At 43.5% G+C, this 25093-nt stretch overlaps 2 protein-coding genes and 2 pseudogenes across 5 annotated transcripts in view; 3 read left to right on the forward strand and 1 right to left on the reverse strand.

The window, feature by feature from the left end:
- Positions 1-10987, forward strand: part of GNB5 (G protein subunit beta 5) — a 61557-nt gene extending 50570 nt beyond the window's left edge. For all 4 annotated transcript variants that reach the window (XM_045449722.1, XM_045449725.1, XM_045449724.1 and 1 more), the window contains 5 exons: positions 1239-1330; positions 4115-4163; positions 6154-6250; positions 7169-7335; positions 8595-10987. In XM_045449722.1, coding sequence (XP_045305678.1) covers positions 1239-1330; positions 4115-4163; positions 6154-6250; positions 7169-7335; positions 8595-8606 — 417 coding nt within the window. In that variant the 3' untranslated portion in view covers positions 8607-10987. The remainder of the gene's footprint in view (positions 1-1238; positions 1331-4114; positions 4164-6153; positions 6251-7168; positions 7336-8594) is intronic.
- Positions 10988-16288: 5301 nt separating this feature from the next.
- BCL2L10 (BCL2 like 10) lies at positions 16289-20897 on the forward strand. Its single transcript, XM_045448442.1, has 2 exons — positions 16289-17304; positions 20442-20897. The coding sequence occupies exons 1-2, from the start codon at positions 16849-16851 to the stop codon at positions 20562-20564; spliced, it is 579 nt and encodes a 192-aa protein (XP_045304398.1). The 5' UTR covers positions 16289-16848; the 3' UTR covers positions 20565-20897.
- On the reverse strand, positions 19138-19232 carry LOC123584553 (annotated as a pseudogene).
- Positions 20700-23883, forward strand: LOC123583636 (annotated as a pseudogene).
- The last annotated feature ends 1210 nt before the right edge of the window (positions 23884-25093 follow it).

Consider the following 25093-nt stretch of genomic DNA (forward strand, 5'->3'; position numbering starts at 1 on the left):
GAACTGAGCAGGCCAACCTGCCTCAGGTCCTGTCTCACTTTAGTCAGGACACTGGTGAGAGAGGACAGTGCTGGACACACCACTGCATCGTGTTTGTAGCTGGAAGACATAAGGGCCCTTTGCTCCAAGCTGCCCATGTGTTAGCGCGGGGCATCAGGTAAGGGCTGTGAGGCCTGTAATCGGCAGGGACCCCATTTTCTTTTTGGGTATTTGGCCCCGACTATGTATGTTTCATTTCTGTGCCTTTAAATAACTATATTTACCCCTCCTCAACTACACTGTCTTTTCAAATTGTTGTATCACTGTAGATTATATTGTCTCAGGGCAGTAAACTCCCTCGGGTTTAGTGTCCTCAAAAGATTGGAAGACACTCCTGATTGCTTTGCCCACATTCTCATTAAAGATAATCAGAGTGCTGAACCCCCACAGTGGGTATTCCTGAGATGCCAGTTCTGGTACTTCATCGCACTCTTTTCTCTGAGTTGAAACCAGCAACTTAAATACCAACTTTAAGCCATTACTTCTTATTATTTGGCCATTGACAGTCTACATTGTACTACCCAAGCTTGATAACAGGGTTGCTCTGCAGGAATTTGTCAAATGCTCCTAGAACCATGATAGTATAATGTGAAAACCTCATGTTTATGAATCTCTGGGTCATGTTGGCAACCCAGAGAGAGTGTTTACAGGTATTGAGGCAGAAGCCCAGGATGGTGAGTTGCTAGAGATACCCAACTAACTGCTGGCGAGGTCATGACTCTAGCAGCATGCTGCAGAGGTATAGACGACCCAGCTCCACCTTTGCTCAGGGCTGCCCCATACACCTGAGATGAAGCTGGGCAGTCCCACTGTGCACCCACTGTATGCCTGCCCTCCCCCTGGGCTGAGAGGCAGAGATAAAGAGGAAGGAGGAAGGGGAAAACAGAACAAAGAGAGAAATGCCCAGGAGGAAAGCAAGAAGGAGGCTCTGGAGGGTTTACACCAACTTGGGAAGGTGCAAAAGAAGAAAACATGCTGAAAGAGAAATCTGGGTGCCTTCCGTTGCTCCCCCCCACACTCTCAAGACCTGGTTCTGGCTTTCTAAGGGCTTATCAGTTGAGGAAAGCTAGTCTCAGAAAAGCATGTTGTCAGCCATTTACCAATGGAAAGGAAATGGCTCTGTTACATAACAGGAACTCATGCCCATCTGTAGACAGTCCTTGCAGTGGTCATAACTCTGGATAACTTTGCATTTGTAGGGATGTGACAAGAAAGCCATGGTGTGGGACATGCGCTCTGGCCAGTGCGTGCAGGCCTTTGAAACACACGAATCTGACATCAACAGTGTCCGGTCAGTGAGTAGAATGTTCACATAACTTCTCTGTTCTGCTGGTAATCCCTGGCCTGGGGTTCCTGCTCAGCCCAGGAACCACCTCCAGACTCAGTTTACCTGGCTGAGAGAAGTCTCTCCAGCAAGAATGGCTGATTTGTGGTGGCACTGAACAGCGTGCCAGATCTCTTGGATATTTTTAATTTAATGGCAGTAGGAGCAATTGATATAACCCTCCCTAAACAGTCAGTATTTCCCATTCATTTATTCAGCAAATATTTATTGAGACTTATATGCTAGACATTGTTCCAGAGACAAGGTCTCTACTTCCCTGCAGGAGGCAAGACAAATACAAATAAACAAATGTACAACTTAATTTAAAGTAGTGATAAGTGTGTTATGAGAAAAGTAAAATAGGCAGATGGGATGGGATGGGTTATTACTTAGGATGATCAGGGAAGACCTCTCTGAGAAAGTGATGTTTGAAAGAGCCAAGGCTTGAGCTGGGGTGGTAAGATGAGATGTGGAGGACTTAACCATAGGCCAGGTAGGGGGTGGCTGACATTGCCTCTGTTTTGCCTTTAAGAGATCACTCTGGCTGCTGTTTGGAGAAGAGATTGTAGGGAAGCAAGAATGGAAGTACTACGGCCAATTAGAAAGTTGTTCTGTGAGTCCAAGAAAGAGGTGATGGTGGCTGGAAGTAAAGAAGACATTGTGGAGACAGAAAGGTCCAGAATTGTGACATTTCTGAGATTTTACCCTAGCTGCAAGCTATCAATTTAGGCTGCCACAGTTTCAAGCATGCTGGTAGAAGACATGAGACTCCTGAGTGCAAGGTTAAGGACAGTTTATTATTACTCCTAGCAATGGCATCAGCCAGGGTATCAGCTTTTTTGATGCTGGTTTCCTGAGCCCCAATTCCACAGGGTGAAATGGAGAGGGACAGATGACACCTGCACAGGCCAGGGGTTGCATTACAAGAGAAGAACCCTGAGCTTGAGAACCCAAACCTTTTATAAGGGTCAGTAAGCAGTGATCCATTTACTAAGACAGGGAAGACTGGAGGCAGTGCAGGTATGAGTCAGTCATTGCACATGGATGATGGAGCTCTGTTTGGGGATATTTACATTTGAGATGCCTGTATACAATGAAGTGGAGACATTGAGTAGGTAGGGATCTATGAACTGGTCCCAAGAGAGAGGTGAGGACTTGACATGTAAATTTGGAAGATGGCACTGTCAAGACGGTATTTGAAATATAATCACCCAAAAATCTTCACCATACTTAGTGAGAAAGCACTAGACTTGTTCTCCTAAAAAGCAAGAACAAGTGGGGCGCCTGGGTGGCGCAGTCGGTTAAGCGTCCGACTTCAGCCAGGTCACGATCTCGCGGTTCGTGAGTTCGAGCCCCGCGTCGGGCTCTGGGCTGATGGCTCAGAGCCTGGAGCCTGTTTCTGATTCTGTGTCTCCCTCTCTCTCTGCCCCTCCCCCGTTCATGCTCTGTCTCTCTCTGTCCCAAAAATAAATAAACGTTGAAAAAAAAAAATTTAAAAAAAAAAAAGCAAGAACAAGATAACAGTGCTTATTTACGTGAGCAATAGAAATGTTCGCAAGAATTTTCTAGCTCTTTGCCCTCAACTATAGGATAAAGATAAAGGGGAAAGACACTTACTTTTGGCAAATGTGCAGTAATTACCTAGAAAATCATAGAAAACTAATACAGATAGTAAATGAAGTTGGTAAGATGCAGGATAGAATATAAAGCCACAAAATAAATTGAATCGTTACATATTCACAAAATAAAGCTTTAAAATGCGCATTCTCTCACCCATGCTGTTCCCCCTACCCTGACATCTCTTCCTCTAATATCCATTAGGTCTCAATGTAAACTTCCTTCTCCCCAGGAAGCCTGATTACTGAGAAGGCAATGAGTGTAACATTAATAACCATCATTTGCTGAATGCTTTTTATTTGGCACCGTGCTCAGTTCTTTGCCTATACTATCTTATTGAATCTCCACAACAGGGAAAATGCATTATCATCCTCACTTTTCAAATGAGGAAACTGAGGCTGGGCGAGATGAAGTCCTTTGCCAGAGGTATCACATGTAGCAAGGGATCATTGCATAGATCTGAGCAAGGCTCTGGGTATCTGATTCCAGCATCTGTGTGGATAATCACTTTCTTATCTCTGAGCTGACCCAAGTCCCAGGAATGAGGTGTGTGATCAACAGAAACTATGGTTACAGGGGGCCTGTTCTGTGTTCACTGCCTGGTGCAGACACACGTATTATCTCAGTTACTCCTCACCCACACTGTGCAAGGCCATTGTCACTGTCCCCTACTTATAGGGAAGAAAACTAGACGTCAGTAGGCCAGCCAGATGAGCTTCCCTTTCTGGCCTCTGTAAAGAGTGGTCCTTGTGCCCCTAGAAGTGGAGATTCTGATTCCAATTCCATGGGCTTCACATGGAACAACCTTTCAGATGATTTCCAGATGATTCTGATGGACATTCAGAATTGGGAATCACCAGGGGTGCCTGGGTGGCTCAGTTGGTTGGGCGTCCAACTTTGGCTCAGGCCATGATCTCACTGTCCATGAGTTTGAGCCCCGCGTCCAGCTCTGTACTGACAGCTCGGAGCCTGGAGCCTGCTTTGGATTCTGTGTCTCCCTCTCTCTCTCTCTAGACCTCCCCCGCTCGCACGCTGTCTCTCCCTCTCTAAAAATAAGATATAAAAAAAAAAAAAAAAGAATTGGGAATCACCACTCTAAATAAAGTGCTTTCTACTCAAACTTTGTCTCTACAGATACTACCCAAGTGGAGATGCCTTTGCTTCAGGATCAGATGATGCTACGGTATGTTTCCAAGTTAGAGAGCTTTTCCTATTTGAGAGAGAGATGCAGTGGTTTAATTTTATTTTTCAAAAAAACTTTTTTTTATTACAGTAGTAATGTGAATTCATTGAGGAAAAGTTGGAAGGGGGATTCAAATATTTTAATCCCCTAACCCAAGAAAAATCACAGTTGGGTGAATTCCTTTCTGTCTTTCTTATTTTTTAACAAAGTGCTTTATAATTTGCTTGTTTTCATTTAGCAATAGACTGTGAACACTCTCGTGTGTCAGTAATTAACTTTTCTACATTATATTTTCTTAGTGATTGAATAGTGTTCCATGTTATGGACATGCTATAGTGTACTTAACTAGTCAATTTTTGGACATTTCTTTCAGGGTCTTTCAGGGATTTTGTTTTCTGTTAAAAAACGCTGCTATAAGTAAATATTTTTGGTACTTATTATTTCCTTAGAATTAATTCCCAGACATGAACTTGCTAAGTCAAAAATAGACCTACTTTTAAGGCTGTCAAGTTATGTTGACCTATTTTTCTAGAGAAAAAAGTTGCCTTTGGTGCCCTCAAAATATGTAATATCTTATTATATTATAGTGAGTTTCATCTTAATTTGGTCCTATGGAAGAAAGTACAAAGGGGTAGATTGAATGTTTTAATAATAATAAAGATTTAAAACTTCTGTATGCCAAAAAATGTGTAACAAATTATAAGGGCATACATCTAGGAAAAATTCTTGCCACCTATATGACAGACCAAATTGAAATCTATTAGATATAAATGGGGTTGCATAATCAGTAATATAATACCCTAATTTTAAAAAAGGAGGATACAATGCAGACTGTTTACAAAGCAGTAAATCTGACATGGCAAGCACCTGAAAACGTTTTCAGACCACCTGTAACCCCATACATGCAAGTTTAAGTGATCATTGCTCATTTGGATTAGCAGTGAAATGCTGCATCATGGAGGTGATGTGGTAAAGGAGCCTGGAGTTAGGACCATTGGTACCACCCTTACAGAGGACAGTTTTGCCATACAAATCAAGAGCTTTTGTAACATCTCTACCCTTTGATCTGGTCATACTATTTCTTGGAAACAGTTTTATTCTAAGGACTCTATTCCTTAACTGTTGTAAGGGAAACATCAGAGATGTGTATAAAGATTTTACAAAAGAATGATCATCAAGGGGCACCTGGGTAGCTCAGTTGGTTAAGCATCCAACTCTTGATTTCTGCTCAGGTCATGATCTCACAGTTTGTGAGTTTGAACCCCACATGGGGCTCCTTGTTAACAGTGCAGAGCCTGCTCGGGATTCTCCCTGCCTCTCCCCTGCTCGTGCATTCTCTCTCCGCCTCTCTCTCGCTCTATCAAAAAAAAGAAACTTAAAAAAAAAAGAATGGTCATTAACCTTTTATTTATAAAAGAGAAAAATTAGATAACAATCAAAAGGCATGGCTAAACATATTCTGATATATCCACATGAGGAATATGCAACAACCATGTTAGTCATGTGGTTTTGAAGATTATTTAACGATATGAGAAAAAAAACTCATAACCTAATGTTAATAGAATTATGAGATATCCATTCCATTTAAATTCACACACAAAGTGGAAATAAGACTGAAGGAAATAGCCTAGATGTTAGTAAATACTTCCAGGATTTGGGGTGGTTTTTATTTCCTTCTTTAGGCATTTCTGCATTTTTCTGTATTTTCTACAATGAATATGTATCCTTTATCAGAAAAAAAGAAGGGTTTCATTTTTGCTTTTGTACCCCAAAAGTCTTCTGTATTTGCTGTTTCTTTGAATCTGCACTGAGCCATGCAGATTATTAGGAATCAGAATTAAGGGAGAAACTACTAGGGGAGAAAACTGGAGATATTTCCCTTATCCCTCAAACTACACAAGCCACCAGCACCTGCATATAGCCCTGTGGTCATCTCTTCACCAACCCAGAGCCAGAAATAAGTGCTTCTTTATCTTCTTTGTCACACCAGTGTCGCCTCTATGACCTCCGGGCAGACAGGGAGGTCGCCATCTATTCCAAAGAGAGTATCATATTTGGAGCATCCAGTGTGGACTTCTCCCTCAGTGGTAAGATTTTATTTCAGAAACATTCCCGGGACTGTAAGACAGGACCTAAATGAAACCCAGCTCTCGATCCAGCTTTCAGCTGAACTTCCTATGAACCAGTGTGTTAAGCAATCTACATCTGCACCAGTTTTCTTCCACGACCCCTCACCCCACCTCACCCTACCTGAAGTGGCCTCCCCTATCCTGTTCATTTTAAGGGAGATGAAGGCTATGCCCACCTAATGCTGTTCTTTGAGACGATGCTGTATGAAACTTCCTATCTGTAGTGCCTTTAATTAGTCATTTCCTCCTCCGCCTTCCATTCTCCCCTTCATACCTTCAGAGGTGGAGGGGGTGAAGCAGCAGTCCCTTTCTCAATGCCCCGAAGCTCATGGCTCCTCTGACCTCACTGCTGGGGAGGCTGCTAGTGAAAGAGCAGCACTGATAGGACCATTCAGTTTCCTCAGACACAGCCCCCATTCTGCATCCGTGCTTTTATGCGTGCATGCTGCTATGCTGCCTACGGTGTCTTTTGCCTCCCTTCTCTGCCTGGTGAACTCCTACTCAGCCCTCATGAGCCAACTCATGTCCTTCCTCTGCAGTGCCCTCCTTGATCCCCCTTCCTCCATGGTCACACAGCACTTCACACACAGCTAAGCACTTCCATTACAGCCCTGATCATCTAGTGCTACCATGTGTTAATTTAGGTGTTTGTCTGCCTGCCTGCCTGCCTGCCTACCACCACCACCACCATCCACAAGGGGCAGCAACTTCTCTGAATCCCCAGGGCAAAGCACAGTGCCTGGCACATAGCGGGCACTAAATCACTGTTGAATGAATGAATGGGCAAGTGACTGCATGAGTGAGTCAGTGAAAGTCATGAAAAGAAAAACAAAGGGAGGAACTGGTTCAGTAACCATCATGTCCTTCTACTTTGAGGTCGCCTGCTGTTTGCTGGATACAATGATTATACCATCAATGTCTGGGATGTTCTTAAGGGGTCCAGAGTCTCCATCCTGTTTGGACATGAAAACCGCGTTAGCACTCTACGAGTTTCCCCCGACGGGACTGCTTTCTGCTCAGGGTCATGGGATCATACCCTAAGAGTAAGAGGGCAGCTCTTCTATTTTACTGTGTGTGTGTGAGAGGAGAAGTGATTGGCCTTCTTAAAGCAGAGACTGAGGGTAATGTAGGCTGGGCTGTGTCAGCCAGAAAGAGCTCTAATTTCAGCTCTATGGCCACAGAAGGGATGAGTTGCCTGGGGAGATAGTGAATTCCCCCTCAATGCAAGTGTTCAGGCATAGATTAAACTGTGTATCCGCATGTAACTGAGGTAATAATTGGGGTAGGTGATCCAAAAGATTCCCTTTGATCCTACAAGTAGAATTCTTCTGATTCTAGCCTTTGGCAAACCACAGAGTGCCCCCAATAGTTCAGGGTTCTTATCTCACGGTGACATAGCCCTGTGAGACCCACAGGGGGGCTTTAGGGGACCCATGAGGCTCTTGAAATTATATGTCATATTTCATGTGTGTCTGTTTTTCGGGTAAAAGTGTCCTCTTGGCTTTCATCAGATTCTCAAAGACCTATATGATTTTGTTGGATGTTGGCTCCCCAGAAATATCTCCAAAATAGCCTGTTCATAATGCAAAGCTAAATTTAGGGGACAAAGCACAAACGTGACAATCTTAGTGGCAGTCTTAGAAGGGGATAACAAAGACAGATGTTTATGAGGTGCGGGGCTGGGGAATCTGGTTTAAGACCAGATGCAGGGATTTAATTAGGATTGGACAAATTTGTGGCATAATAGTTTAAAGATTGCTGGACACAGTGTTGGGGGAGGAAGAGGATTTTGAAGACAGTCTTGAAAAGTAACCAATCATTTTTGATGCACTGTGTTGGCCTGAGAGAGGTCTTCTCTAAAGAGAGTAGTTGAGTCATCTACTCTTAGGATAAATACATTAAAGGATTTTTGTGAAGTTCCTAAAACAACAAAGTTTTCTGTGACTTTATCTTCCTGGGCAAGTTTCCTAAATTAGTAGTCATGTTAATGTACTCAGTGTGGGTACAGATGGTTTTGGTACTTAGCCTAAGAGTTATAAGTCCCTAATAAGAAAGCACAGATGCCCTTCAGATGATTAACTAAGTGGGGCTGGGGGAATAGGTCCAAAGAAGTACCTTTGAGTTACCAGGAGTAAGGTGTAATCCATCCAAGACATGTGAGTGCTTTATTTTGGATGTGGGGTGTGAGTGTGTGTGTGTGTGTGTGTGTTTAATGTTGATTTTCTCTCTTTAAACTCCAGTTTTGCAAGTCATTAACTACTAAGGGACTACAAATTATCTGTTTGTGTTCGTGTCTTTGCAGGTCTGGGCTTAATCGTCTCTTCACAATGCACACCTGAGAGTAGAATTTGAAATCATCATATGTAAACAGATCTTTCTTCTAGAGGATCTGAGGGCTACTGCAACTTAGCTTAAAGGAGCAACTCTATGGCTGAAGTTCACTCAGCGTCCCCAATATTACCATTAAAACTACCACCCTTGGAAAGATACTGGTGTGAGCCTCCAGCACTAGGACACCTTCAAGTACAGTGTCTTGCATTTTGAACACTTTTTAAAATTTATCCATTTTTAAGGTTATTCTAGTTATATAGTCTCATCTCATTCTATTACCAACAGGATTCAGCATTTAACATATCCTGTAGTACTTCCTTAAATGAAATTTGTTTTCAGAGCACTTTAAAATCTGATTCCTCTCAGTGTGCACTGTCTTTGGAACCTTCCTCTAGAAGTGCTGATCTTAATGCACTACATGAGGCAGACTGTGCTGACTAGTCTGTGATAGAAGATTCCAATTCCAAATGTAATTGGAAAATAATCACTTTTTTTAAGTTTATTTATTTGTTTTGAGAGAGAGTATATGTGCATGCGTGGCGGAAAGGCAGAGAGAGAGGGAGAGAGAGAGAATCGCAAGCAGACTCTGTGCTGTCAGCGCAGACTGCAATGCAGGGCTCGATCTCATGAACCTGTGAGATCGTGACCTGAGCCGAAATCAAGAGTTGGATGCTTAACCTAGTGAGCTACCCAGGTGCCCCTGGACATAATCACTTTTTAAAAATTTTTTTATTGTAAAAATTTCTTTTTCACTCTGGTAGTGTCTTTTTCAGATCAAACATTTCCATCTCTGTGAACGGTTCTAAATGAAGGAGAGATAGGCATTGAGTGGACAGGATGTTTGATTTATGAATTCTGTGATGATGCAATCACTTGGACATGATATTTCCTGTCATTGAAGAGTAAAGCTGAATGCTGTTTGTGACACAAATGCTTCTCAGAGCAACCAGAACCTTTCTGTGCAGGAACACAAGACCGCAAACTTATTTAAAAACCTGTTAGTAATAGTAGATGTTCTAGAATTAATAGCATCCACTCAGGCTAAAGTAGATCATATCCATATAAAGTATATTCATATTTATTGCATTGAAAAAGTAATTACATATGCAAATTAACTGATAGGTCTTGAGTAAGAATATCTTTGCTGCTCTTATATTGAGAAAAAAGAACATAAAAAAATACCTTGTCTCTATTTGAAATTCAGCGTTTCCTTCTGGAAGACACCAAGAATTTTTGTTACAGGATCCCTTTGTCCTTTTTTAAGGTGTTGAGGGCTCTTCTTTCATTCATAAACATGGCATGCATTACTTAATCAAACAGAAGGTCACCTCACACACCAAAAATCATTCCCAGTGGAGGCCTGCCCTGGGAGTGGTCTGGGGTCCTGTGGTGCCCTTGGGCTTGTGTGCTGAGGGCCCTGGGTCATCCAGTCTCCTCTCTTGGCCCTGCTCCAGCCTGGCCCTTCTCCTAGTAGTAGTTCTGGCCCTGCTGTTCAGAGAGGCCCTCCCAGAGCTGGAGCAGGGCATGGCCATCAGACAGGTCTGGCCCTGGGCCTCCTGCAAACATGAGGGCGTGTGCCAGGCCCGCCCTCAAAGCTACTGGTTCAGGTATCATAATGGGCCAGTCAAAAATCAGCTAGGCTAGCTTTTCCACTAATTATTTTCAAGTAAATATAATGGTTAGATTCAGTCATTTGCCAAGCAAACATTTTACTGAGGGTTTTACTACACAGCAGGCCTTGGGGTAGAGAGAGAAATGTACAAGGCCCCTGCTTGACTCCAAAGAGCCCAGAATGAGCCACCTTCTCTCCCCTTGCCCAGTGGAATCCAGTCTGGGCAAGGGCTCAGGGAAATGGGCCTAGCCAGCTCCTGCCAGCTGATTAAGGGCCAGGCCCCTGAGTGTGTCTCACAGAATTCCCAAGCTGCACTCCCAGAACATCCCAGAGCTTGCTCCTGGTCTCCTAGTTATAGCATCCCCTTCCCTCTCTCCTACAGACCCCTTAGTGTCTCTGCACTCTGACCTGTACCTCCTAGAAGTGAAGGAATACAGGACAAAAGAAGTCACCTAGACTATGGGGAGGCAAATTCAAGGTTATGTTTGGAGAGGCAGAGAGCATCTTCAGTATATGTGCAAAAATGGCCCATAACTTTCCAATCAAAAAAGCTTTGGGGGAAAAAAAACGATGAACGCATTCCCTAGAACACTCACCCACGTTGGCAGTAAACCACCGCCTACCATAAGTATTTGATTTCACAGTGGGTGTTGTTTAGTATTTATTAATGAAATACTTGGTTTGGAATATACCACACCATGTGGGGACTCCAGGGTAACTCCGGTAATAAATTGTATTTTGCATATTGAAAATAAGGCTGAGTGGAGTTTTTTAATCAGTTTTTCTTCTCTTTCCTTTTTTTTTTTTTTTTTTTTTTAAAGGATTTGGGGGCAAACTACCAAACCAATTGTGGTGAAGGGTCCATATGGATGTACCCTTGGGTGTGCACAGCTAGAGAATGGTTAGGCAAAAAGGGTGGGTCGGGTAAGGAGGGGTGTGGTGATGGGCATTTATGGGAAATACCTGTGAACTGAAATCAAGGAAGCTGCTTTGGCGTGGGCTGCCGGCCTCGCAGAAGTGGGGCCCAGCTGCCAGCCCTCTTCTGGAATGAGCCAGAGACCAGAGGCAGGCGCTCCCTATCTACTTCCCTCTTTCACCCCTTGACCTCCTCCACACCTTCCCTAGATTACAAGTGGCTTAAAGGCAGCAAAAGGTCATAAAGGTGTTTGTGCCCCGGACTCTCACAGTTACTTGGCCAGCTGACTGGAAGGTGGCACCACTGACACCAGGACCCATCTATAAGTTAGATGGGGACAGCATGGTGACAAAGGGTGTGCACCTAGGTTCAGACCCAGCTGTACCTCTATCATAGGTTACATGATACCTGAATTTCTCAGCCTCAGTTTCCTCATGTGTAGAATGGGAGAACACTAAAATATGTAAAGCACCTACCTCAGCCTTTGGCACATCTTCAACAACAGTTCCCTGTTTCCTCCATCTGTCCACCATCCTTCCTGCCCCACCACCCCTTCCTATCCCCTCTCTCTCTCTTCTCTTTTTTCCCATGCCTACCCCCTGCCTCCATCTCCTCTGTTCCTCGCTATTTCCCTTCCCTTGCTTTTTCTTCACTTCAGCCCTCCCCCCATTTCCTCCCCCTCCTTAAGCAGCCCCCAATCATGTATCAAAGTAGTAATTATCATCCAGTAGAGATTCATCTGGGCTAGTGGTTCTTAAGGTATTTGGTCTTAATGATCCCTCTACATTTTTAAAAATTATTGAGTTTTGGTTATGTGGATTATATGTATTGTATCTATTATCATATTAGAAATTAAAACTGAGAAAATTGTAAAACACAAGAATACAGAAGCCCATATTCCATTGGTAATGCTTTTACCAGATAACAGTAGCCTCTGGATAACTCCCCAGAGAATGTGAGTCTTAAAAGACACAAATACAAAAAAAGAGTATAATTATGAAAATAGTTTGGACCTTGGGGGGCCTTCTGAAAGGGTCTCAGGATTGGGCCTATACTTTGAAACAGCTGATGGGGCTAACGATCCCTTCTCAAGAACCACTGTGTGAGAACCCCCCCTGAGGGCAGTAAGGTCCTCACAGGAGCTTGGGAAAAAAGGAGGGTGGGGATGAGGATCATTGAAAGGAACTGGAGGAGAGGTCCTCAAAGGAGGTTCCAAAGGGGCACAGAGAGGCAGTTGGGAAAGGCTAGAGGCCAACTGGGGCCTGTGGAATGCTAAAAATCTTTTCAGATGAGGGCCACTTGGGATCCTGGGGTAATCCCAGTAGATAGGTTAAATTAACTGGGGTTGGAGTTGGGGCTGTATTGCTGCCAGCTGACTTCCTCCCAAGCCCTATAGAGCTGGCTGAGCAGGGAGGTGTAGATCTCCATTTCCCAAATCTGCCTGCTGAGAAAAACCATGCAGGTCAATAGCAGGTTAAAAATATGGGTCCTAAAACTATAGATATAGTTTCTGGAGATCTGGACTGGGAAGGACTGCAGAGGGCCAGGGATTCTGATGAGGCAAGTTGGGGGAAAGCTCTCAGTGAATCTTTTTGTCTCTGTGGATCCTTTCCAAGAACATGAGGCTAAACCACTCACCCTTTCACCCATGATAGGAGAAAATCAAGTCACTCTTTAAAGTGTAGCACAGACCCTTCATTCTCTAGATGGGACGTGGCTGGAGCTAGGCTGGCCTTCAGGACTGATCAGTCTCCAGAGTAGGCTGACTCACAGCCATTTCTGGTGAAAAAAATGAAATTAGTATGTTTGTGTCATTGTATAAAGGATGCAGACCCTCTAGCGAGGAGATGGGCTCAGGAATGATGCTCTAGTTAATTTAACTGCATAAATAAATACGAACAACTAAATATAAGTATGGTATGAACATTTATGCAAAGGTTGTGACAACCAAAAATGCCTATCTTTGAACCAAATACATCACTGGTGAATACTTAACCTTATAGTAAACCAGGAACCATGAACCAGAGGTCAACCCATCTGTGCTCCCCAGTAACAGGCATCTTCACACCCCTAGGTCTGTACCCAAGAGAAATGAAGACCTGCCCACACAGAAACTTGAACACAAATGTGTACAGTAGCCCAAAGTGGAACATCTCAAATGTTCAACAAGTGAGGTATGGATGAACAAACGGCGGCATATCAATATGATGGGATATTACTCGGCCATAAAAAGGAATGAAGGGCTGACTCATGCCACAACATGGATAAACCTTGAAAACATTATGCTAAGCAAAAGAAGCCAGACATAAAGGACCATGCCGTATATGAGTCCATTTATATGAAATATTCAGAATAGGTAAATCCACAGAGACAGAAAATAGATTGGTGGTCACTTAGGGCTCGGGTTGGGATGAATGGGTAGGGACTGCCAATGGGTATAGGATTTCCTTTGAGGTAAGGGAATTAGATAGTGATGTCTGCACAACTCTGGGAATATACTAAAAACCACTGAATTATATACTTTGAAAAGGGTGGACTTTATGGTATGTGAATTATATCACAGTTAAGCTGTTAAAAAATATATGGAAAAAATAGGTAGTCTGTAGCTATTTTCAGTATTTACAAAACAAAACAAAACAAAGAAACCAGATAGGTAAGACTCACCAACGTGTCACATTTTGATTTTTGGTTAAAAGTGGTTGGACGAGGGGCATCTGGGTGGCTTGGTTGGGTGTCCGACTTCAGTTCAGGTCATGATCTCAAGGTCCATGAGTTCGAGCCCCACGTTGGGTTCTGTGCTGTCAGTTCAGAGCCTGGAGCTTGCTTCGGATTCTGTGTCTCCTTCTCTCTCTGCCCCTCCCCCACTCATGCTCTGTTTCTATCAAAAAATGAATAAACGTTAAAAAAATTAAAAGTGGTTGGACGAGTGAGCATGGGAAACCCTGGTTAGTTCGTATTAACAATAAAAATTTCTCTGTAAAGAACTTTTCCCATGTGCCAGGCACTGTGCTAAGCACCTTGCATGCACCAACTCATGTAATCCTTGTAACAGCCATATGGTGCAGGTAGGTTATTATTTGCATTTTTTAGATGGGGAAATTGAGCGTAGGAGAGTTGAATAAGTTGCTCATGGCTGCATAGCTTCTAAGTGGCAGAGCCCGAATTTTAACCAAATCTGACTGCAAACTGCCTCCTTGCATCCTGTGGATCAGAAATTCTGTGTAGAGGTTAATTCGTTCATTTTCTGTTTGGTTCAACTGATAATTATTAGGAGTTAACCAAGGCAGGGCCAGAAGATTTACCACTCACCCCAAGCTACTCCTAATCTAAGAAAAAACTGTGCTTGCTGCTAAAATATAATGTTCAAAAAGGTAAAATCATGGATCTCTGGCAAATCAAATATGATCACACATCAAAACATTTATTTAACTCAATGAGGGAACCCCTAAGATGTCAAAAACAGTTTGAATCAGAGCTTGATGTACAGAGATTTATACTCCCTTCTCACAAAATTCATTTGGCTCACTATAAATAAATCACTGACGTTGGTACACCAGGCACCCAGCAATACTGCTGGCCAGCTGAACCTTTGTAGGGAGAATTATTTTGTTGCCATACTCTCTTCCTGTTCCCATAGCCTCTTTGTTCACAGACCCTAGAGCAAGCACTGTCATGGCTAGGTAAAGAAGCTCTCTGACATCCACAGACCACAGAATTTTGTCTACCTGATTATTGAGTCTGCTCTGCAGTGGCTGCCCTTTTGGGGCGTTCATATGAGACATGAATATCTTCAGTCTGTACCCATCCAGAGGGATTCGGCCACATTATCTCTTTCCAAGATTTCCTTGTCACCAATCTTCCAATCCTGTTCTTTTCAAGGCCCTGATAATCCAGCGAAATCATTCAGCAACTGCCCAAGAATCAATGTAGATCTGTACTCTGGCCATCTCTCACTCCAGACCTAGTGGACAATCAAATATCTGGCTTGAATCCCTGTCCCCTGGGAGGATTTTCCTTTACCACTGTCTTCACAGTCACCCCTGAGTGGGGTTGTGTTGCTACAGCTGTCCACTCTCATGTGGTACCAGCACATCATATAGACCCATCTGTAATGGGTCCCTTAGTCAACTGATCCTAAGCAATCCCTTGGAGTCCACAGGCATGGAATGAGGGAGGGGGCAAAGCAACAGGAGTTGGTGTTGTAGGAGTCTGAGCCACCTGCTCATGCAATTTACTTGTACTTTATGGACCCCCCCTGAGTTCAGGCATATATATATATTTACACATGATGACAGATTGCTGCTGTGTATGTCCAATGTATGTCTAGGTAGGTCAGACAACATTCACATAATGAGAGCTCAAGTTACATGGTCAGTACTGTGGTTAGCCATTCAACTTCTACCAAGGTCCAGTAGCAAGCCAGAACCTGCTTCTTGAAAGAGTAGCTACCTGCAGAAGAGGACATAGATTTGCTTTGAAAACCTAGAGGTCTGTGCTGTAATTCTCCTATTGGTGTTTGCTGGAGGCTACATACAGCATCCCTATTTGACACATTAAGTATCATGGGATCTATTGGATCCTAAGACCCACGTGGTAGACCAGCTTGTACTATAGCCTGCATATGCTACAGAACCTTCTCTTGTCCTCCCCAATCCACTAGGCTGTATCGATGGGTTGAAGTCACACTCATATGTGGTGTATGTTGCCTCCAAAATCCAAAAGGACCTACCAGGTGTCGTACCTCTTTTTTCTTGTAAGTGATACAAGATGCAGGAAACTCATCTTTCACCCTGAACGGGATATTTCAACATACTCCAGACCACTGAACCCCCAGAATTTTCAATGAGGATACCAATTCTGGATCAGTCTGGGTCCAATCAGGAGAAAGAAGCCATACAGTATCATGAACAGAGAAAGGTTAATATAAGAAGTATTAACTAAAATATGGGATCGGAATAATGAGGAATTGACCAATAAAAAGTAAAGACAATTCTATGCAATATAAGAACGGTAGGTACCAGAAGCAGCCACTATCCTGGAGCTGAGTACTGAACCAATCCTACTATAGTGATAATTAAACCCTACTGTGATGGCTTCTTTCTTTGTTTCATCACTAGGGTTCTTGAGAACAGGGACCACGTGCTTTGTTCTCCATTACATCTCCTGTGCTAACAGGCTCCGAATGAACAAATACAGCCAGCACTGGCACTCCAGCAGCCTGCAGGAGACTTATCCTTTTTCCTGCCGCATATTCCAGATCCAAAGAAAGGTATCTCCAACATACACCTGGGTGTTTCGGTCCAATCGGGAGATGCTGATAATCCTTGCAAGGGAGTCGTCAGTGGAGCGCTATGTGTAGCCTTCGTCAATTTCTTCTTAAAATGAGGAGGCAAAAATCTAGCCCAACTTCCCAGACTGTCCCCTCCGGGTTCTTAGTCCCCAGGCCCAGAGCTAAACAGTAAGCCCAAAGAAGTCTCACTCTGTTTCTGATCGCTCTGCGAACGCGTGCACACCACTGGGCCTGGCCTTTGGGACCAGAACAGGTGCACACGGGATTCCCATCAAAGCCTCCTCTCCAGACCTAGAAAAACAACTGCCCGGCGGAATCCGGGAGGGGCGTGCCGGCCCCTCCCTGGGCGGAGGCGCAGCCAGGCCTAGAAAACAGCGTCGGGTCGGGCCCCCGGCAGGGGTTAGGTCATGGCTGACGCGTTGAGGGAGCGCACCGCGCAGCTACTGACTGACTACCTGGAGTACTGCGCCCGGGAGCCCGGCAGCCCCGCGCGGACGCCGTCCACGCCCGAGGCCGCGGTGCTGCGCTACCTGGCCGCCCAGATACGGCAGCGCCACCAGCGTTTCTTGTCGGCTTACCGCGGCTATCGCGGAAACCGCGTGGAACTGGTGGCGCGGTTGGAGCAGGATTTACTCTCCAACCCCCAAATCCTCAGTTGGGGCCATGTGGTAGCGCTCTTGACCTTCGCGGGGACGCTGCTGGAGAGACCGCCGCCGGGGACCTACTTGAACCTGACGCTGGGCCAGCAACAGGAGCTGGAGCGGGAGACCAACGTTGGCCAGGACTGCCAGCACCTGGTGGCTTTGCTCTGCAATCGGCTCACCGGACGGCATCGCGCCTGGCTGGAGGCTCACGACGGCTGGGTGAGGCGGGGGGGGTACCTGGGGTGTGGGGACCGGGCAGGCAGCCAGGGACGCGCCCACGTGCCCGGCACCGGGAGGGACCGCACGGCGTCAGCCTGATGGGACGTTCCTTTCAGCACGACGAGGACATTTTGTGTAAAGTCCGGCTTTCTTCTCTCTTGGTGATGATAGATGGGCAGAAACCGCCCTTGCTAGCCGGCTGTCTTATTAGTTCATTATGAAGCAGCGGTGCACAAGCTGGTTTGCACACTTGGGCCTTACCCTTGCAGGGTCCTAGGGGTTTTAGGATGCGCCCACGTTGGGTCTGGATGCTTTGCTCATATAGAGATCCCCAAACTGATAGTGTCAGCAGTGGAGTGACCCTGGGCCAGGTGGATTCTTTCTCCTCTGCCTATTAAACCTTTGGAGAGACAGGCCCCACAGCGCTGCAGGTTGGAGAGCACCAGCCTAAAACGTTAAGAATGAAAAAGCATCCGTGGCTGAGCTCCCAACACCTCTCGGGAGGAGCTGAGGCCAGGGGTGTTGAAGTGTGTGCAGGCACCCAATGGTGGTATTGTCTCTGGATTCCTTAACTCTAGTCCACTGCACCCAGCCCTTAATTGGGTGATAACCAGGTGCTCTGGCTTTCAGCTGTAGGTCATTGATCTGTGGTGTGAGCTAAAGGGGCAGGACATTGCCTTGCAGCTCCTAAATCGATTTAATGATCAAGGAAAGCCCACCACCCTTCAGTAAGAGGGTAGCATGCCTCTCGATTTCTGAGCTAAACTGTTCCTTTCCTCTCTTTCTACTGAAGTTGAATCAAGGACTGCAGTGACCCAGGTTACAGAACAAATATAACCAAACTATTAAAACCAACAATTAAAACAAAATCCAAGAGGAGCGCCTGGGTTGCTCAGTCGGTTAAGAGGCTGACTTCTCCTCAGGTAATCATCTCACGGCTAGTGAGTTTGGGCCTTGCATCAAGTGAGTTCGGGCCTGGCATCAGTCTTTCTGCTGTCTGTGCATAGCCCCTTCAGATTCTCTCTTTCCCTCCCTCTTTGCCCCTCCCCCCACTCTGTGTGTGTGTGTGTGTGTGTGTGTGTGTGTGTGTGTGTGTGTACGTGTACGCACACGCGTGCGGGCGCTCAAAAATAAACATTAAAAAAATCCGAAGAGTTAAGGAAGACCCTGCAGGAAATTTAGCCTCCTGTTGGCAGTTGGCATCACCTGTGGTGGTGAATTGGATTCCATCTGTGGAGGAGAGGTAGTATCTGAATCAGAACCTTGACCTTAGATGAACAACTTGAGGTGTTAGCATTAGTTCCTGCATTCTTACTGGTGTGTGTGCTGGTCTTCAACCATCCAGGCCTATGATCCCTAAGAAGCCCACCTGAGCCATTTGTCTTAAGAAGGCATTTGGCCCCTGAGGGCCCTCTGCACTTAAAGAGGAAACTGGGAGGAGGTCATTATTTTCATTTTGGCTAAACAACATTGACTAAGGAATAATCCTTTAACATCAAGAAGCTCCTGTTCCCCTAACTGTGTTAAAGGGACATGCCCACACCTCTCCCCTACAGTTAAAATGCCACTATCTGGACTTCCATTCCTTTCCTTTCTCTTTCTCTGAATGGAGCTGCTTGCTTTATTGTCTTAGGTGATAGTTTTCAACCTAGTGATTTGCCAGTTTCCCAAATGGCATCTGCCCTTTGCTCAGGAAAGAGTGTGATAGTCTACCTTCCTCTTAGGTTTTTTTTCTTTGATTTTTTTTTAATTTTTATCTTTTTCATTTAAAATTCCAGTGTAATTAACATACGGTGTTAGATACACATTAACTCAGATGTATACTATAGTGATTAAAATACGGAATGCTTCATGAATTTACGTGTCATCCTTGCCCAGAGGCCGTGCTAATCTTCCAGTTTTAATATAAGTGTTGCCAAAGCAAGCACTTTTTTTAAAAACTGAAGTATAGTTGACATACATTATTATATTAAAGGTATATGACAGTGTGATTCAGCAATTACATTATGGAATTCTCAACATAAGTCTGTCACCATACAAAGCTATTAAATATTGACTGTATTCTCTGTGCTCTACCTTTCATTCCTGTTTTGTTTAATTTTATAACTATTAAACCCCTTGACCTATTTTGCCTATTTCCCCACCCTGCTCCCTTCTCACAACCACCACTTTGTGTTCTGTGTTTATAAGTCTATTTCTGTGTTGTTTGTTGAGTTCTTTTGTTCTTTAGATTGCACATATAAATGAAATCATGTTTTGTGTCTTTTCTCTGACTTATTTCACCTAGCATAATGCCCTCTAGGCCTATCTAGGTTGTTGCAAATGGCAAGATCTCATGCTTTGTTATGGCTAAGTAAAATTCCATTATGTATACATACCACATTGCCTTTATCCATTCATTCATCGATGGACACTGGAGTCATTCTGTAGTTTGGCTATTGTAAATACTGCTGTAATGAACATAGGGGTGCATATCTCTTTTTGAATTAATGTTTTTTTTTTCTTCAGGTAAATACCCAGAAGTGGAACTTCAGGGTCCTATGACATTTCAATTTTGGAATTTTTGGAGGAACTGCCACACTGTTTTCTATAGTGCTGCACCAATTTACATTCCCACCAACAGTTCTCTTTTCTATATACCCTCAGCAATTTTTGTTATTTTATGTTTTTGATACTAGACACTCTGACTGTGGTGAAGTGACCTCTCATGATTTTGATTTGCATTTTCCCTAATGATTAGTGGTGTTGAGCATCTTTTCCTGTGTCTGTTGGCCATCTGGATGTCTTTGGAGAAATGTCTGTTCAGGTCCTCCACCCATTTTTCATTAGATTATTTGGTGGGAAGGGAGATTGGTATCCTCTTAGCTTTTGAAAACAAGTCAAAAGAGGAGTATTCATTCTGTGACATAGTTAAGTGTCTCCTATTTCCTTCTTTGTTCTATGTTGGACTATTTCTTACGAATCCTAACTCAAAAGTTCCTAAGTACAAGTTGCCTCCTGGTCAGTATTTACTTTTTTCTACTTTTTAAATTCGGGAGTTATCTTACTATTGAATCCGAAGCTCCAGTGTGTTTTATTGAATTCAGATGTGGGGCATTATGAAGCCATCTAATTCCCCTTCTCCCTCCCCCTTGTAGGATGGCTTTTGTCTCTTCTTCTCACCCATGCTGCCATCTTCTTGGAGAAGACTGTTGGTCCAGGCTCTTCTGTCATGCTTTACAGTAATGATCTTAATCTACTTCTGGAGAAGATTATCGTGAGTTCTAACATTTTTAGCCCATTCCTACCTGCCTAACTGTGACCAGCCAACTGAATTTGAGATGTGAGAGAATAGAACAGAGTAAACCATGCTCTGAGACATTTTCACCTGCATTTATCTGAAGAGTCCTGTGGTGATGACTCAGAGTTTTAACTCCTGGCAAGTATCAGAGGTATTAGGACAAAGGTACAAATGGCTCTTCTTTGGGGGAAATGGATTCTCAAGGCTCATTGCTCTAAAGAATTGCGGAAGAAACTACAAATTTTGTTTAGTAGGGAACATGGTGCTTTTTGCTACATTTGGATAAGAGTGAATATGTGTCCACAATTTCATGTGCTTCTGCTGACTGATTCATCAAGGCAGTCTGTCAGGGGTGAAATACCAAAAGCCCTCCAAGTCCCAGTTTGACAAGGAATGTAATATTTAAAACTTTTATAAGGAATTCTTTCTAAATCCTTTGAAACCTAATTACTAATTCTACCTTTCTAGATTTTATAAATTTTTCTGACTTCAATAAATTGTTAACTATCTTTAGATTTTTAATAAATTTATATATCTTTTTAAAAATGTTTGTTTTCTTTGGAATTCAATAAGACATTATTCTTAGGAGTAACTTGAATGGATGAAAATTTTCTTTTACTGTCTTTTAAAATATACATATAATTCTGTATTTTAAATGTTTAATCAATACACAAGCTCATAAGAAGTTCTTTTCTTCCACCTTCTATTCTGCAGTTAATCCACCACCTGCAAGGTGATGGAGAGGAAAACTTTACCCTCTTAGGTTCTTCAGCTGAGGACTGTGAATTTAGCAGACACAAGACTGATTAACAAGTGAAAAATATATGGATCTTCTTTGCTGTTTTTACAGGAGACTTTATAGAAAAGTGAAAACTTCAAAGAAGTGTGTAGATTCAGGACTTACCATTTTAACAAAGAGTGATAAATTGTGAAACAAGTAGGCAAAGGAAAGGGGTTGGACTTCTAGAGGTGGTATATTCTGGGGAAAGTGACTGGGAAATAGATGGGGGAAAACCAGTGGAAGATAAGGGTTATTTTAGTCAAGTTCACACAGATGGTTCTTGGTGTGGATTACCTTCTCCAAGGATGAGTTTTCTCCCCTTCCTGGTAAAGAGGGCACGTTTCTCAGGGCACCTGGCTGGCTCAGTCAGTAGAAAGTGCAACTCTTGATCTCAGGGTTTTGCATTTGAGCCCCACATTAGGGATAGAGATTACTTCAAAAAATCTTTACAAAAAGGGCACCTTTCTCACAGAAAATCTATGCCATACGTTTAGGCAGAAAAGTGGAGGGCAGAGAGCCCTTCCTGTATGTGCTATTTCTCAGTTGCCTTCAGTTCAAAATAATATGCCAAAGTTTTATATTTTGGAGTGACCTGTTATAATCCACTTCAGTGGTTCACAGGGCTCACCATTATTCTGTAGCGAGCCGGAATCCACATCCATCTGTCCTTTCTGAGCCCACCCAGACCCACTAAGCTTGCCATATCCAAACAGGGGTACTCTGGAGCCAGTGCTTACCAGGGCTGCTAGCAGCCCCAAGAAAAGCACCTATGAGGACCACAGCAAGCTAACCCAAATCTACTTGAACTTCTCCATGGCGAAAGTTGTTGCTGATGCTATCAGAACAAGCCTGGGACCAAAAGGATAAAATGATTAAAGATGGGAAAGGTGATTTGACCATTACGACTGATGGCACCACCATTCTGACACAAATGTAAGTGTTGCATCCGGCAGCCAGAAGGCTGAGGAAGCTGTCTGAGGCTCAAGATAAAGAAGCATGAGGTGGCACCACATTGGTGGTCATCACTGCTGGTTTTCTTAGACTTGAGTATCAAGCTTTTTCAGAAAAGGATTCACCCAACCATCCTTTCCAAGGCATTCCAGAAGGAATTGGAAAAGGAGGGTATATTGAAATCTTAACACGCCTTGACCCATGGAACTAGGTGACAGAGAAACTTAAATATTGCAGCCACTTCATTGATCTCAAAGGTTTTCTGTGTTTAAGTCTGCTTTCTCCAGTAAGTGGAAATGCAGTGAAGGAAGTGAATGACTCAGCCACCGCTACTGGTGTAGATCTTATAGGTACCAAAGTAGTAAAACCTTGAGGGCATTGTGCCAAGTAAAATATAGTCTGATGAAGAAAGACAAATACGATCTCTTATAGGTATAATAAAAAAAAAACTGAAAAATTGAAAAAAACCAACATCATTGATACCAGGTTGGTAGTTACCAGGGGCAAGGAATGGGTGATCAGTTTTGTTTTAGTTTAAATAAATGTTTTTATGTATGTATAGATATGCTGTATGTATAGTTATGTATGTATAGTTTATATATAAACTATATATAGCTTAAATATGTAAAGAAACTGGGTGGGACAAATGATGACTCCACCAAGTTGGTGGAAGGGCTGGTTCTCACCCAAAAGATGAGCTAACCAGAGTTGAAAAGGCTAAGATTGGGCTTATTCAGTTTTCCTTATCTGCTCCCAAAACGGATAAAGATAATCACATAGTAGTTTCTGATATGCCCAGATGGGCCCAGTGCTAAGAAGAGAGAGCCTGTATTCTAAATTCAGTGAAGCAAATTTTTAAAACCAGTTGTAACGTTCTCCTACAGAAGTCTATTCTTAAGAGATGCTCTCTGTGATCTTGCATTACATTTCCTGAACAAATGACGATCATGGTGGCTAGGGATATTGGAAGAGAAGACACTGACATCATCTGTTAGACAACTGGATCCAAGCCAGTTGCTCATATTGACCAATTCACTGGTAACATGGTAGATTTTGCTGAGCTGGCTGAGGGGATAAAACTGTTCAAGATCACTGGGAAAAAGTTCTAATTGTGCATGGTTCTAAAAAATGGTGACTGAAGAAGCTGAGTGCTCCATTCATGATGCCCTATGTGTTATTTGCTGTTCAGTGAGGCGAGAGCTTTTATGAGAGGTGGTCTTCCAGAAACAGAGTTGGCACTATGGTTAACAGAATATCCATGAACATTGAGTGGTATGGAATCCTGTGTTCTAATGCAGCTGTAATGGAAGTCATTCCATCTACACTAACTGAAGCTGCTGGCCTGAATCCCATTTCTGCAGTACTAGAACTAAGAAACTGGCATGCCCAAGGAGAAAAACTACAGCACTAATGTCCAAAAGGGTGGTATTTGCAATTATTTTGGAAGAACTTTGTTGTCCAGCCTTTGCTGGTTTCAGTCAGTGCACTGATTCTAGCAACCAAAACTGTCTGGAACATTGTACAAATTGATGATGTGGCTAACAGTAATCTGGGTAACACTGGCTGACTGGCATCGTCATGGCCACTGATAGTGTGGCTGGAGTAGGAGACAGCCTTTGTGTTCCTTGTTCTTCCATTTGGCATTTGCTTGAAATGGTATTTACACAACCTAATGAAAATACTAAATACGTGGTTTCAAAAAAGAGTATGGTATCCCTCCAGGCCTTCCTGGCTATTATATAACTGGACCTGCTCTTGAGACTAGTCTTATGAACCCTTTGTCTTCAGAACATTTGGCTCTGCCTTGATGTTCTGTCCCAGGCGTCAGCACACAGCCCACTTCAGATCCTGTCTGTCTCTGTCTCTCTCTGTCTCTGTCTCTCTCTCTCTCTCTCTCTCTCTCTCTCTCTCTCTGCTGCACCCCCCTCAAAAATAAACATTAAAAATATCCTTGGCAATTTTTGTGAATTATTTAAAGTGAGTTCTGAAAAACCCTTTATAAAGAATCCATTCAGACACTGCTTTAGGATTTTTATTAGAATGGGAATGGATTATAGATTAATTTGGAAATAAGTATCTTTACATTTGTCTTTCCTTCTTTTTTTTTTTTAATTTTTTTTTTCAACGTTTATTTATTTTTGGGACAGAGAGAGACAGAGCATGAACGGGGCAGGGGCAGAGAGAGAGGGAGACACAGAATCGGAAACAGGCTCCAGGCTCTGAGCCATCAGCCCAGAGCCTGACGCGGGGCTCGAACTCACGGACCGCGAGATCGTGACCTGGCTGAAGTCGGACGCTTAACCGACTGCGCCACCCAGGCGCCCCTTGTCTTTCCTTCTAAGAACATAAACTCTTGTTTCATTTTTTTTTGGTCTCTTAGGATTTCCTTCAAATAGGTTCTGTGTTCTTAGGTGTCTTCCAACACTTTGCGTTCCATGGCTATTGCGAATAGAATCTAGAGAGGGTATTTTGTCTTCCCCATTTCCCCTAACACCCTCAGTTTTCTTACGGGAAACTACCCCTGCTTTGTTCTTAGCCCTTGTGGTTCTGGTGAGATTGACTCCTCCCTACGTGACCCTATTTTAAGTTCAGGAGAATGACCCAGACCTGACCTAACAGTGAAAGTAACAGGACTCAATTTTAAGATTTCTGTGGACACTATTAAATGAGACTTTTTCTCATCTGGGGTGTGTTCAGTGCATGGAGAGAGCCTGCCTGGAAGAGAAGACTTCACAGGACAGAGGTCAGAGATTTGGGGTAGGATGGAATGTGGAGAA

This window comes from Leopardus geoffroyi, chromosome B3 (assembly GCF_018350155.1).
Source record: "Leopardus geoffroyi isolate Oge1 chromosome B3, O.geoffroyi_Oge1_pat1.0, whole genome shotgun sequence".
Taxonomy (NCBI): domain Eukaryota; kingdom Metazoa; phylum Chordata; class Mammalia; order Carnivora; family Felidae; genus Leopardus; species Leopardus geoffroyi.